We start from the raw sequence: 13,756 nt of genomic DNA on the forward strand, positions 1-13,756 counted from the left end.
CTGTGCTCTCCCCAGCAGTACCTGCCTCATAGATGGCCATAAGGACCTCCAAGTGTCGAGGGCCAGCAGGAAGACAGCCATCTGCACAGGCAGACAAGGGACGATCACCCTCAAGGGAGAGGAAGCAGGGAACAATCAACCAGTCCATTTAAAATGAGCTATCAGAAAGAAGCAGTATCCAGAATATTTGTTAAAATCTAGAACTAGTCTATGGGAAGTAGTAATTGAAAAAAAAAAAAAGTGAAGTACCTCCAGTTGAAGTGCTAGTTATGGGGCATAAACAACTGTAACCAATTTTTGGAAATAACCCAGAGACACAGCTGAAATAAACCTCAACATAAAGAACAAAAGCAAAACAATAAAACGAGATAAATATAGGAACAAGCCATTGGAGAAAATGTTTCTCTAAGAGTGTCCAGCTGATCTTTAAAATTTAATCACAATTCACCAGTCAATGCTTCCTTACATGTTTTATCAAGAGACACATCCCTGTAAAGCCCTCTAGTACATACTGGTCATGTATTTGCAGGGGCCACTTAAACAAATCAATCAGTCGTTAGCACCTGGTGTGCATCCAGCTTAATGAAATAGTCTTTTCATCCATTATCATAGATCAGAAACAATCCCTCCAGAGTAAATGCTGCAGTATCTTAAATGTCATGCTGTGTTAACAATTGAGATCAGGGTTATCAAGATCATTTTAGAGCTTTACATAATTTTCAGTTTAACAATAAAAATCTACATGTGGCTTATTAGGATAAGTTTGTTCGGTTAACTCCTGGGTATTAATGAGCTTACACTCATTTCGTAGGATTAAAATCTGTTTAAAGTTTTTAGAAAGTTAACCAAGGTCATAACTAGTTAGGAAGGTTATCAGCTTTCTTAAAGGACTGAACAGACTACAAAACCAGTGCAAGACTGTGACCAGTATCCCCTGCTTCTGACCCCTTATGCATATTTTATTTTTTTCCTCCAGTTAAGTGTAAGTTGACAGGGAACAGCTCTGTTAACTACAAAACCAAGCAGCTACAAGAACAAGGGTGTGAGGGACAGGAAATAAAAGTTATACTATACAGATAATACTAGCAAATCCAGAATCAGGTGAAATAAGGGAGCTCACGAACGAACCCTAGAGCCTGAAGTTACTCTATATGCAAAGCATGAATCGGGCTAGGCAGTACAGAACAGCAATCCCAAACATTCATTTTACAAAACATGGCAAAGCCAGCAGCTGATTCAAAGCGCAAATATACGCACCTTCTCCAAAGCTTAGTTGCTCAAATCATTGCTGTAAACAGAAAGCATCAGATATTCAGAACACAGATGCTATAGCCTTCTCCTGATGGTGGGTGCTTTCACAAATTGATTAAAATAACTGAATAGGCTTCATTTTCACAAGCACTGGTGGGATCAAAATCACCCACTTAAATATTCACTAACTTAACTACAGGAGTACTGACCTAGAGAAGAAAGAGAGCTTTGATGCCTTCTGCATCCCTGGTTCCATCAGTGCTGACAGAGCAGATGTGTCTTACTCTAGACTCTTTTGAAGCAAGGAAAGTGGAAGAGGTCAAGTATTATTTTACATACCATCTTTTTTTGAATGCCTTTAAAAAGCTCACAGATTTACAATGTATGTAAGAGATAAGTGGCAATAATTACCTGTGTATTTGAATACGACCTCTACAACAATGCCTGACATAACAGTAATTCCACTTATTGCAATTAGATCATGGCTTCTGAAATTTGTTCCCCTGTGTTTTGATCTCATCAGTGCTGACTGACCTTGCTGATGACCAGGAAGCCAAGTACCAAAGCCTCTGCAGAGCCAAGCGCCACAAGCACTTACTATGTATCTCCCCAAAAACGTGAAGGAGATCTGGGAGAAAGAACACCTGGCAAAATAGTTCCCAAGGGTCCCAATACTGAGAATCCACTTGAAGACTCCATTTCAATATAAAGCAATTAAGAAATATCAACATCAGTACAAGAGACACTTGAACTGCTCATTAACCTCCTACCGCGGCCATGCCTGACAGTTACAATACCATTATGAAGCATCACTGGATATATTGTTTCTCTTTATCTTTCCTCTCGTACAAGAGTCTGTTGTCACCCCTTGAAATTTAAGACAGACAATTACTTAAGTGTCAGATATGTTTATTAGACAATTCAAAAAGTCAGTTTTATTAGACAATTCAAAAAGAAAAGTAGAATATGTTTTAATTTCCATGTTTTAGTACTTCATCCTCTCAAGAACCTGGCAATCACAGAAATAAAAATAGTGTTTATAAAAGTCACAAAAGCTGCACTGCATTCAGAATTACAGAAAACATGATTAGTTGACAAGGAAGCTTTATAAAATGCAGTAACAGATTTTCACCTGATTATGAACATAGCGATATTGCCATGTATATGCATTCACAAAATCAGCATAGTATCGAAATTAAGGCACTTTGGATACATAGTATTCACTTCCATATAGGAAAACAATTTCAGAGAAACCACAGTGAATTGCTACTGGTAGATAGTGACAGTATGCCCAGTACTGGCCATCAAAGCACCAGGTTTGTGTGAATGAGTGAAGCTCTTGATAAAAAAAAGCACTGAATTTTTTTTTTTTTACCCTCACTATTTGATATCAAAGACTTATTCAAGCAAATTTACTTTTAAAGAGGTCAAGGAAGATTTCCACGATTTAAACACTGTTAAACAAAATTTTTAAAGTTAAACATTTTAAAATAAAAGTCCGCGGTGAAAACTGCATGAAGTTCACATTAAGGATTAGTGCATGTAGCTGCTTCAAAAGAAGATTAAAAAAAAAAAGCACTGACTTTCTCCATTCAACATTTACCTGCCATTTCATGAGGTACCCACCAACCACAGTAATATCAAAGGAAATACAGTACAACAGAATAATTTGTCAAAGAAGCAACCTCTCGTCAAGACTGTACTTTCTAGTCCTCCTTTTCATTTTAGATTGTCATGTTTACTGCCTGTATCCCAATCTGCCACAAGCACACTATTTACCGATAGATCTAGAATAGATGCTACAAATAATAATTCTCTAATTTTTTTACACCGTCTTGAAAGCAAAATTTCATCAGTAATTGAGTATTTTTGTAGACTGCTATTGCAGCCTTCAGTACATAAATTCTAAGGAGTAACAATACGCAAGAACCTAACCCTGCAAGCACATGAGTACTTTAACAGGAGTTAAATAGAATTTTTAGCAATGACTTTAGGCATTTACAGGATCAGGCACTTAAATTGTGTATTATTTTTGCTGTTTTACTTCACCAATTTGAATGGAAAATACCATGGTATAGGGAAAAAAGCAACTTCTTCAAAAATCAAAGCAGGACTTATACATGGAAACTATGATTACTCTAAACAACCTGCCTCATAATTAGAACAAGTAATTTCCCCAGTAGTACTTTACAGATCAGTAGGGTCCAATAGATTTCACCTAGGTCAGGAAGAAGACAGGGTAAGAGAACTTGTTTATCCACAGCATCTTCACAAGTATATTCCTGCTATGTCTTTGATGAACATCCAGAAGAAAACTGTCATTTAATGTTAAGTCTTCTTTTACAAGAATGACAGCCCAGACACACCTCAGTATAAAACACAGCTACTCAGTGTACCTCAGGACTGAACTGTTCACCTTACACACATCTGAAGCTTAAATTTAAAACGTGTAATTAACCTTCCTGAAGCATGGTATTCCATTCCTATTTAAGTGATATTACATTACTTGGACCACAGAATGATTTCTGTACCCTTCTTCTAGGGCACTGAGCATGAACAAAAGACTCAGTATCAGAGCGCTCATGTAACATTCATTAATTTTTGAACCTTTGCTCTGCACAGCAATCCACAGGACACCATTTTGCAGTACACAAATATGAAGAGTTTGGAGAGCAGCATAAGTAGTTCCATACAACTTATGGTGCAAAAAAAGTACTGCGTTGGTGAAGCTGCCACATCTTGTAGGGTGGATTCTATTACCTCTTTATACAATGTCCCTCATAGCTATACAGGGTGACAGCAGTCAGCTGTGAACTAACTTACACAACTATAAAATACTCATTTGCAATCTGCAAGTCTAAAGAACTCACAACAGCAAAACATACCCTATGCAGGAATTCAGCTTCTTACTTCACAGAGCAGAAACCTCTTTGCGTCCATTTCCTATGGAGGAATAAACTGTCTCTTCCTTTACCCCTTTGCAGATTACTGAAATGTCTTCTAGAGTTAGGGTTATATCAGAATGCATTTTTACAAAACTACATGCCTCCACAATTTGCAGGAATCAGAAAGTTAAAACAGTAATAAAGTTTACTTTTCTAAGTGCGATTATATGAATGTTTACTAGGATAATGCCATTTAAAAATATAGTGTTTTTATATAACAATCTCTTCTTACAGACAAAAAAATAGTAGTTGAATAACTATGTTTTAAAAGCAATGAGAACTGAGGAGATAAGTCCTATCCAGAAAAACACTCACTTCTTTGCAATTCAGGCATTTCACACATAAGAATACAGAGTTGTATACTACATTGTGATTGTAAGTGTCCTGAGCATAGTTTCCTCTTTTGTGAACAGTCACATGAGAAGTAATGTCAGCTCTAAGCATTAAAGAGGCATTAAAGTATATTATTCCCAAAATATATCCACAGTTGTTAAGTTGAATAGGGACTAAGCCTGAATGTCGGGGGGTGGGGTGGGTAGAATTATTTAATTATTTTTAAATGAACACCATAAGTGGAAGGAAGGATTTTTAACCATTGTGATTTTCTTTTTCTTTCATTGGGTAGTAAAAGAGTTGGCATAACCTATGTTTGTTTTTAAATTATCAAGAAAAAACACTAAAGTTACAATTACTCAAATGAAAAGCAAGTACTCATTCATCCCTAATCAAAGCAGAAAGATTGATCAAGTTGAACAATACCAAGTAGGATAATCTTTATATTGGCCTATTTTGATTACACGGTTAAAAAAACCAACAGGCATGCTGACCAATATCACATGTATCAATGATACTACTGTGATTAAAACAAAAGTTAATGCATATATATTGAAAAAATGAGTAAAACAGCTTATGTTTTGTAAACTTATTTGGGGACAAATCTGCAACAGTGATTCCAGCTTTTACTGAATACGCTAAGACAGCTGTCACAGGGGCCTTTTCCCTTTGGCTGAAATGCATTTTAAAAAAGCATGTTAGATCTTATAATGTAAAACTACATGCATATGCACATACATACATCTCAGTGTGCACACACACATATGTTATAACATATACACATATACACACACAGAGTATACATATGGTGATACATGCGGCAAAATATTACCAGCATCAGAGTGATGTCCTACCACTGTTCCCAGCTAAAGTCATCTCCTCTACCAAACACAAGAAAAAAGCCTAAAATAGTAAGGAAAATGACTGCATTGCCAGCCAGCACCAGACCACAGGCTCCCCATTTGATCTGAAATGCAAGGAAATGAAACAATCAAAGCAGTTCTTATAAGATAGGTCCAGGCCAGTTATTTATATGCTTAGATAAACTAAACAAAATACTACAGAAAGGTGCTAAAAGCATAAAGAAAAACCACAAACAATAAATAATTCAATTTATGTGACTATTCAATTAGCAACCACTCATATTACTAATAGAACACTTCTGTAGACAGGCTAATAATGCTATGTTTTAGAACAAAATAATTACCTTGCCATACAAATCACTAAAACATACCTAAGTCATAGAAAAATCTGGTGAAACTAGTGCTCTCCTTTAATTACTATGCAATGAAATAAAAGATTGCCTTTCAAATAAATGCCAGTAACGAGCATGGAAAACAGTACGTGGTCTTAAAGGTAAATAGTTTTCTTTAACGATCTGCCCAACTAAGTTTACTCAAATAAGCGACATCTACTCTTAAAAGATACAGCTATGAATTAGAGTTCCCCCTCGTGGTCACTTCTGGTTCTGCCTACTGTCAGGCCCACAACTTCAAAACGAAAATGCAGCGTCAGGGAAATTGTGCATTACAAATAAATTAAAACTAAGCACACAAGTTTTAAGCAAAACCGAAATACTGAAGGGGGAAAAAAACGCAACACAAAAACGTCATTGGGTAGTTTGGGACACAGGACAAAAGAGTTCTTTGCCTTGCAAAACAAATGTGACAAAATCTCACCGCTGAAGAGCGGTTCAGAAAGCAAAGAAAAAAGAAGCTAGCAGAATTTCCTCAGACTCTGAGGGCACAAAGCATGAGCTTGGGAAATGCTTCGAAAACCAGAAGGGCAGCTCTGGAAATTTGGCCTTTTATCTTTTAACTAATAATGCGCTCCAGTCACCAAGTTTTCAGCATCCTAAATGGTGAAGGCAGACATTCTGAGATAAAAATAGGGAAGGTGCTGCAAGAAGCAGTGCAAATGTTGAGGAGACAGAGAGGCATGAGATGTAGGAGGAGATAGTATCTTGTACTGGACCAAAACAAATCTGGGCAAAAAAACAACTAAAACTTTTCAGTCATGCAAGTCCTTTGTTCAGGTCAAAAAGCAGCACTGACAGACAAAACTTCACCAGAGTGATTATTTTCATCAGAATCTAGAAACACCACAATAATGCAATTAAAGACAGGATTTACAAGCAGCAAGAGTGCGCTTAAAGATTATACTTAGTAATTGGTGTCTTACAATAAAAATTAGCAAGCAGAACTTACCGCTTCAACCCGTGCAAGGATTATAGGAAATCCAAAGGCAGAAACAACAATTCCAGTTGTGAAGAAATACGCCAATTCCCTGCAGGCACTGCTGGCTGCATCACTGTCATCGCTTACTCTTTTTGCAATGAAGTGGGGAATGGGGCAGATGAAGTAAAATATTAAGACAAACAGAGGCCAGTATACACTGGGGAGGGGGGAAAAAAGGAAATACACAATCAGTTTAGATAGATGCTTCAATAAAAGGTATCTTCTGTTTAGAAAAAATAATTGCAATAGCTGTAATCCTACTTTACGGTTTGAAAAGCGGATTACGTGATTTAACCCCAAGCTTTCACCCAAAGGGGCAATCCCACCTAATTTTCCCTGCCTACTGGCACAAGCACTCATACAGCCTTGAGCGGAGCAGGATCCACTCTCCCACACATCCAAGCCTTAATTTATTTAAATTTGCATCACCTCCCTGATTCAACTCACACCACCGCCTCACAAAAACAACAGTCACCACACAGGGAACAGGAAACGCACACAAGTGGGACGGGAACCAAGAGCTTTCCCAAATTAGAGCGATCCTGGAGTATAAACAAGCCAACTGTGAAGGCAGGCCCTTGCATGCTCGTCTCTTTGTGAGCACTCTCATTAGCTTCACCTGGATTTTTAAGTGTAGCAGGCATCCCAGCTGGAGTCTTGTGGTAGGTGGGTTGTTTAAAGAAAAAGGGAAGTAAGGGAAAGAATTGTGCAAGGTTAAAAATTACTGTTTAGCAAGATGGCACCGCTTTTCCTAAGAAAGTATAGAGCTGTTTTCAGTCTTTTTAAAATGGAAATTCAAGTACTGGCTAAGGAGGTAGTATTTAATCACAGCAAACTGCCATGTGTCAAGAGCCACAAAGCAGATAGATAGCTGGAAGATAACTAGAGCCAAACATCAAAATTAGATGAGATTAACACCTCAATTAAGAAATACAAAGAAGGGCAAGTTTTGGAAACGAAGCCGGCCCGCTCACCCATAGTACTCCAGGGCGCAGCCCAGCATGAGGAAGGTCAGCCCGATGGCTCCGCTGAAGGACAGCGCCACGAGAGCTGCAACGGCACAAGGCAGGCGGTGAGGCGGGAGTCGCCTCACCGGTTACCGGTGACGCCCGCCCCCCCCCTCCACCCCCCCAGCCCCGAGGCGATGCCCGGGAAGTGGAAGCGCAACGCGGTTGCTCTGCTCCCTCAGAGGAGCCCGGCCTGCGGGCGGGCAGCGGCTCGGAGCTGCCGGACGGCAGCTCCGAGCCGCTGCCCGCCCGCAGGCCGGGAGCACTGGGTACCTTTGATGCCCGCCATGTTCAGGGCTCTGAACGACGCCGAGCTGAAGGGGCGGCGGGCGACTTCCGCCTACCGGCCACTTTACCCCGCCCACTCCCGCACCACGTGAGCGGCCGCCTTAAAGGGCCGGCGTCAGCTCTGAGGCGATTCCCGGGCTCCCCTGCCCTGGGGGGAAGCAGCGGGGGCGCGAGCCACCCGTCGCCATGGTTACGGGGCGGGTGTTTAATGTATATACATACATATGTAAGGTGTATATATGTGTAAATGGATGTATATATGTGTGCACAGGCACGACTTAAATGCATAAACACAGTTTTAAAGAGCCCCCACCCATCAGTCACTGCCATTTTGGTGGCTGCTGCTTAAAATCCCTGTTTTCACCCCAAAAAACGGGCCCAGCTGCCTGCTCATTTCATATGGTGCCTTCTCAGGATCGGGATCATCCACCCTTGACAGGGCCCTGTGCTTCTGCTAATGCGCACCAAGAAGGACACATCTTTTTTTTCTTTTAGAGCAGTATTTTTCAAGCCTTAGATTTTTGGGACCTTATTTTTGACCCAAGAACAGCCTTTTTGAGGGATATTTTGCACGGCCCTTTGGATACGCCTCCCGAGGGATGTTTTCTTTAGATATATCCTATCTCTGCCTCTCAGGTCTTCTCATTTCCTATCTTCTCTGATAGCGATTTTCCCCAATTTCATTATTAATTTTAAATAATTTAGAGCCAAGAAGGCTGCCTAATTAAAACAGCAGGCTTAAGTAGCTCAACGCTTCAAGTGAAAATTTTGTTACATGCTACATTTGCTGACTTGCTTGGCTGTAGGTCTCTGAAGTGTAGTGCTGTAAGAACAGGAAGTGACAAATAGTTTCCAAAATGTCCGAATCTGGGAAAACCACCTGTAATGCCAACCTGTGAATTACCGCCTGGCATTAGTGACCACTTTAAAGGCAATATTGATACTGGCCGAGGCACACCACCCGTATCGCGTGAGCTGGTGTACCATGTTAACCTTGTGGTCTGGTCACAATTGGTGAGCAGCAACTGCGCTCCGCATGTCTGTACTGATTTCGAGGCATGCAAACAGAAAATGATATGGAGACCCTTTCACTGTACCCTCCTGTAAATCCTTTGGCTGTCATCAACAAGCGAAAAACCAGTAGGCATTTTAATACAAGCTTACATCTTGGTACAGCTGCTGCTAATGTAAATGGCTTTGAACCTACAATACATAGATAGATAGATAGATAGATAGGTAGATAGATAGATAGATATACACACCTGACTTAACTTTTCTAAACAATCAAAAGGCAGAAGCAAGTTAAGCTACCATCTTCTGTTTCAGCTGGGTTGAAGGGTTTTTCTCTTAAGCACGAAAGGCTGCATCTTTTCCCATTGCAAATGTTGTCTAAATTAAACCCTTACTGTTCTTATAATCTGCTTGCAATAATGGGAACTGGGTTCTTCATGTACCTTGTTTGCTCTTGAGGAAATAAAAGCTCTAGAAAAACAAGTATTTGTCTCTAGAGGAAGTAATTTATGGTTACCTTTATGTGTACCACACAAGTCCCACCCAACCCTGCACTAGAGCAACAGAGGTGTTTGATAGTCATACATATAAGACATTGTAGACAAAAGAAGTTTCCATTTAACATACATGGATTCGTTGTTGTTTATCCAGCATTTGCAGAGAAATCACTCTGAACTGTGTTTAAAGCAAGAAGGCAGAGTTTTTTCCCCACAAGCACAAAAGATACCTGCATATGTTAGTTTGAGCTTTTTAATGTATATACAAATGTTTTAGACCAGTCACAATTTCATTGAGTATATACTGTATTTACAAAAATTACAATAATTTAGTCAAACAGTAAACCTGAACATTGATAACCTCTGTCACTACCAGGTATGACAAGAAATTTTTTTTTTTTAGTTAACTATTTTGATATACATACGTCCTAATACTTTCATGCATCCATAAAAACATCAGGGATGGAAGTAATCAAAGCTTAAGTGGGGTAGGGTTTCTTTTGGTAGATAAAGATTAATGATGGATTTGTATTTTGTGAACGTATGAATATCCAGAGTTATGTGCCATGACAAACTCGATACAAAGCTAACGTAGTTTTCATTATTAAAAAAGTACATTATAGTAATGAGATCCTTTTTATTATATAGGCATAGGTCACAATATCTACAAATGTGAATGAGAAACAATAAACCAACAAATCACAGGAACATGATTCACATTCCAGTTATCTCTTTAAATAAGACAAGCACATACTGGATCAAAACATTAATAAATAACATCCAGTTTGTTACTATTATCTTAAGGTCTTTTATATAAAAGGAGACCTATGTGTTGGTTTCACATTTTCAATTAATGGTAGTAAATAATGGACCAATACAACAAAAGGATGACTTTTATAGAGAAAGCAATGTACTTTGACACACTGTCTTTGCAGTAAAAGTTTCACCACTTGAAAACGTAAGTGCAACAACAAGTGGATTGTCTTTAAAAACCACCAGCTTTAAAGACTCACATCAGATGGCAACCTGTTCCTTAAGCAGTAAATACAGATGATTTCCTGCCCATCTTCTGAATATACCTGCCTTTTTCAAAGCTCAAATACAGATACAACATGTTGGTAAATAAACCGCTAGCTTTAGTTATTCTACAAAAGGAGAATGTCAGAATTTGGGGTGAAGAGCATAACTTGCTTTTTAACTAGGAAAGATGCTTCAGCTTTAGCAGAGATATTTCCTTGTGATATTATTGCTTTGGTCCAATATAAACTTTTAAAGATAATCAATTTGCACTGTATTTACCTCAAAAATCAGACCTGGTCCACAGATGTCTACATGACAGCTTGTACACCGTGGTCTGAAAAGTGAAGTTGCAACAGGTTGCATTCTGCCAAGAGCCTTTGCGAAGTGCTCTGGAGCTGATAAAGGCATAGAGGTGACAAAAGCGGGCTGGAAAAAGTCTTCTGAATCCTCAGGAGGGGAAGTGTTACCTACCGACTGGGAAGTTTCTAAAATTTTGCAGCAGAGTTTTAGTTTGTTGATATTTCTTTTGTTTGATGGTTTCAAGCTATTGATGAGAACTTCATGGGAAATGTAGTACATGCTCATTCCTCACTTTTACAAATGTGGATTCACCCTTTCCCCCAATTCCCTATTCCCTCAGAACTGCTGTTTAACAAACGAACAAGGTGCTGTTTAACATCAGTTACTTGTTGTTTGCTTTAAAAGATAATGCTGAGGAATTTCTTCTGCACATTTCACTGCTGGACTGTGAGGTGAAGTACAGTATTAATGCGTAAAGCAGCAGTCAGCTGCCACACTGATCTAACCCAGGATTCAGCTTTGTCTCTATTCAGGCATACTATACTATATGAGCAATTAAGCAGCAAATGGTGACTGTTAGAAGTGTGCCTAAACCACATCTGAGCACTTAAATTTGATAAAGTTTGATTCAAACCTAGGAAGAAAGTACATCAAAGTTTGGGCTTCATCACCAGTTACTGAACTCAACTGAAGTGCTGCCATATCACGTATCACAAAAAAAGTAGGAAATTCACCAGCTACACTGTGTCAGAGACAGAACAATTCCACCTTTTCCCAGAATGTGTTCTCTCTCACCCCACTTGAATCCAAAGAAAAATAAAAGTTACAAGAAACTGTAGCCCCGTGGCTCTCATATGGCAAGCCAGGTGGCTAGAGTTCCTCTGAGCTCAGGATTCTTGATACAAGTATAAGGAAACCTTCCTCGTGTTCTTCATGATAAGTATTAGGCTCTTAGTTTTCTGAAACTTCTGAATTTCCAGCCAGAGTTTGGTTGATCTGTGACATTTGTGACAAGAGACTATATAAGCACTAGCACAGGTCTGTAGTGGAGACTGAGAAAGTACCTAATACAAGGGTTTTTGTCCTTGGTTTTCAAATTCTGACCAGGCATCATTTAGCTCCATAAATATCATCTTTGCATATTGTTCATATGGCTGCCCAGTAGCCTGGAATAAAAACAGAAAGAGGGATATCACATCTACCAAATCAGACTACAAAAAGTTGACATTTGAGCAGCTAGATTCTCAAGCAGTTATCCTTCATTTTCCATGAATGGTTTTCCCTTATTTTTTGACAAGAATAAGCTAGTGTTGAGGGCTGCTTACCTTGTTTACAGCTTAAGAATTTCTTGGCTCTTCAGCTCTTCTGCTCCTCAGAGCTGATAACCCCCCAAGTGTGATAAAGCACTGCAGTCCCACGGGCAAAAAAATTTAACCTAGGCTTTTCAAGAGGCATTTTACCTGCAGTGAAGAGAAAGAGCTGCCACCTGACACAGCTCCTTGATAAAAATAGTATTCCTGCGAGCCTCTGGGCAGCCCACATCTTCTCAAGCCTTGCCCACTGCCCTGAAATTCTCAGGGCCTCCATTTCCTTAAAAGTGGAAGCCTCATCACCATCGGGTTTCCCAGATGACATCATTGCACTCTGGTTGGCAAGTGTAAGCAGCAAGACCACAAGCCACAAGCTGGATAATCAGATAACCTGGTTCTTCCATTTTAGAAGTTTGATTTTAAGACCCTTGTCCTTTCATATGCCTTTATCACACCCTCGTCTCCTTTAGCGGGCACAATATTCTGGACGGTTGTTCACCACCAGTATGGCTTAGAGTCAAAGTGAGGGTGACAGAAGCTGAAGATCTGAATCTCTGTTGCTTGGAGCAGCATGTACCAAGCACAGTCTTGGGGCTGGGCGTGGTTAGAGTTCTCACCTTTCAGAAACTGGCAAAAATCTTGAACTACTACTTTCTACAAAGCTGTTTGCACCAATAAAATAAGCGATCACATTCAACACTTTTAAATTAAGAGAACAATGACAATTTCTGAACAATGTGAAACTAGGAAAACCTTACCTTGTCAGGATGAACGACAAGCACTGCCCTCCGGTAGACCTTCTTCACTTGCTCTGGCGTTACAAGATCTGCCATACTAACAGGTTTCCACTTGGTCTCCCCTGCCCATAAGACTGTATGCATTGTAGACAGCAGGGCTCTTATATTTCTCTCCTTCCCTTCAATCCATTCCAGGACCTGGAGAGAAGAATGAGAGTCTCAACTTATGCCTTACATTAGGTATTCCAGTAGGAAAAAGTTTCTTCATTTGAATAGCAATGACTCCAAGGAGCATCTTACATTTCTTTCCAAGGTTTAGAAAACCCTTGGAAGATATTTGTCAGTCTCTACTTTGTCATTAATTTTTATGAAAGTTGAAAGTTAAGACACACCTTGAGCAACATCCCTGCTAAAAATACTGAGTTGGTAACACTTGTGAACAGTCATTAGATGGAATAGTCAAAAGATAAATGAAATGTTTAATTGTGTGGCTCTTTAGCAAGCTGAATTGCATACCTAAAGTAAGCTCGCCTAGAACTCTGCTGTGCATGTGTATCTTTTGTGCATGTCTAGAGTTCAGTCTTCTAAAGACTCACGTTGAAGGTTGGCTTCAATACAAATCCTTTTAAGCTCTAAAGTCAGAAGACTCAATTCTCTCCACATGCCTATTTGCCACCTGCAATCCAGCAGTCAAATAAAGCAATAGGTAGTCCACTTTCCTAGATGATGTAGATCCCCTTAGTGGTTGCCATCTCAGCCTATGGCTGGGGAAGGGGAGGAGGAAAGGGAAATAAACATGAAAACTAAAGTGTAAATAGAT

The 13,756-nt window shown here is 39.5% G+C and overlaps 2 protein-coding genes across 3 annotated transcripts in view; both read right to left on the minus strand.

The window, feature by feature from the left end:
* Positions 1-2,143: 2,143 nt before the first annotated feature.
* On the minus strand, positions 2,144-8,135 carry LEPROT (leptin receptor overlapping transcript). Its single transcript, XM_087733434.1, has 4 exons — positions 8,047-8,135; positions 7,741-7,816; positions 6,737-6,923; positions 2,144-5,496 (listed from the first exon to the last, which is right to left on the minus strand). The coding sequence occupies exons 1-4, from the start codon at positions 8,060-8,062 to the stop codon at positions 5,380-5,382; spliced, it is 396 nt and encodes a 131-aa protein (XP_087589560.1). The 5' UTR covers positions 8,063-8,135; the 3' UTR covers positions 2,144-5,379.
* A 1,423-nt stretch (positions 8,136-9,558) lies between these two features.
* DNAJC6 (DnaJ heat shock protein family (Hsp40) member C6) overlaps positions 9,559-13,756 on the minus strand; it is a 52,305-nt gene continuing 48,107 nt past the window's right edge. For both annotated transcript variants that reach the window (XM_087733381.1, XM_087733380.1), the window contains 2 exons: positions 12,958-13,134; positions 9,559-12,055 (listed from right to left, as the gene is read on the minus strand). In XM_087733381.1, the coding sequence (XP_087589507.1) occupies positions 11,954-12,055; positions 12,958-13,134 (279 nt within the window). In that variant the 3' untranslated portion in view covers positions 9,559-11,953. The remainder of the gene's footprint in view (positions 12,056-12,957; positions 13,135-13,756) is intronic.

The sequence above is a fragment of the Nipponia nippon genome, unplaced genomic scaffold (genome assembly GCF_047370975.1).
Source record: "Nipponia nippon isolate SJK-2023a ecotype South Korea unplaced genomic scaffold, ASM4737097v1 scaffold_5, whole genome shotgun sequence".
Taxonomy (NCBI): domain Eukaryota; kingdom Metazoa; phylum Chordata; class Aves; order Pelecaniformes; family Threskiornithidae; genus Nipponia; species Nipponia nippon.

Coding starts and splice junctions, on each gene's coding strand:
- LEPROT (XM_087733434.1), bottom strand. Junction 6,924..7,740: donor TGCGCCCTGGAGTACTATGG/GTGAGCGGGCCG, acceptor CCCCCTCCCCAG/TGTATACTGGCCTCTGTTTG. Junction 5,497..6,736: donor TCCTTGCACGGGTTGAAGCG/GTAAGTTCTGCT, acceptor CTTGCATTTCAG/ATCAAATGGGGAGCCTGTGG.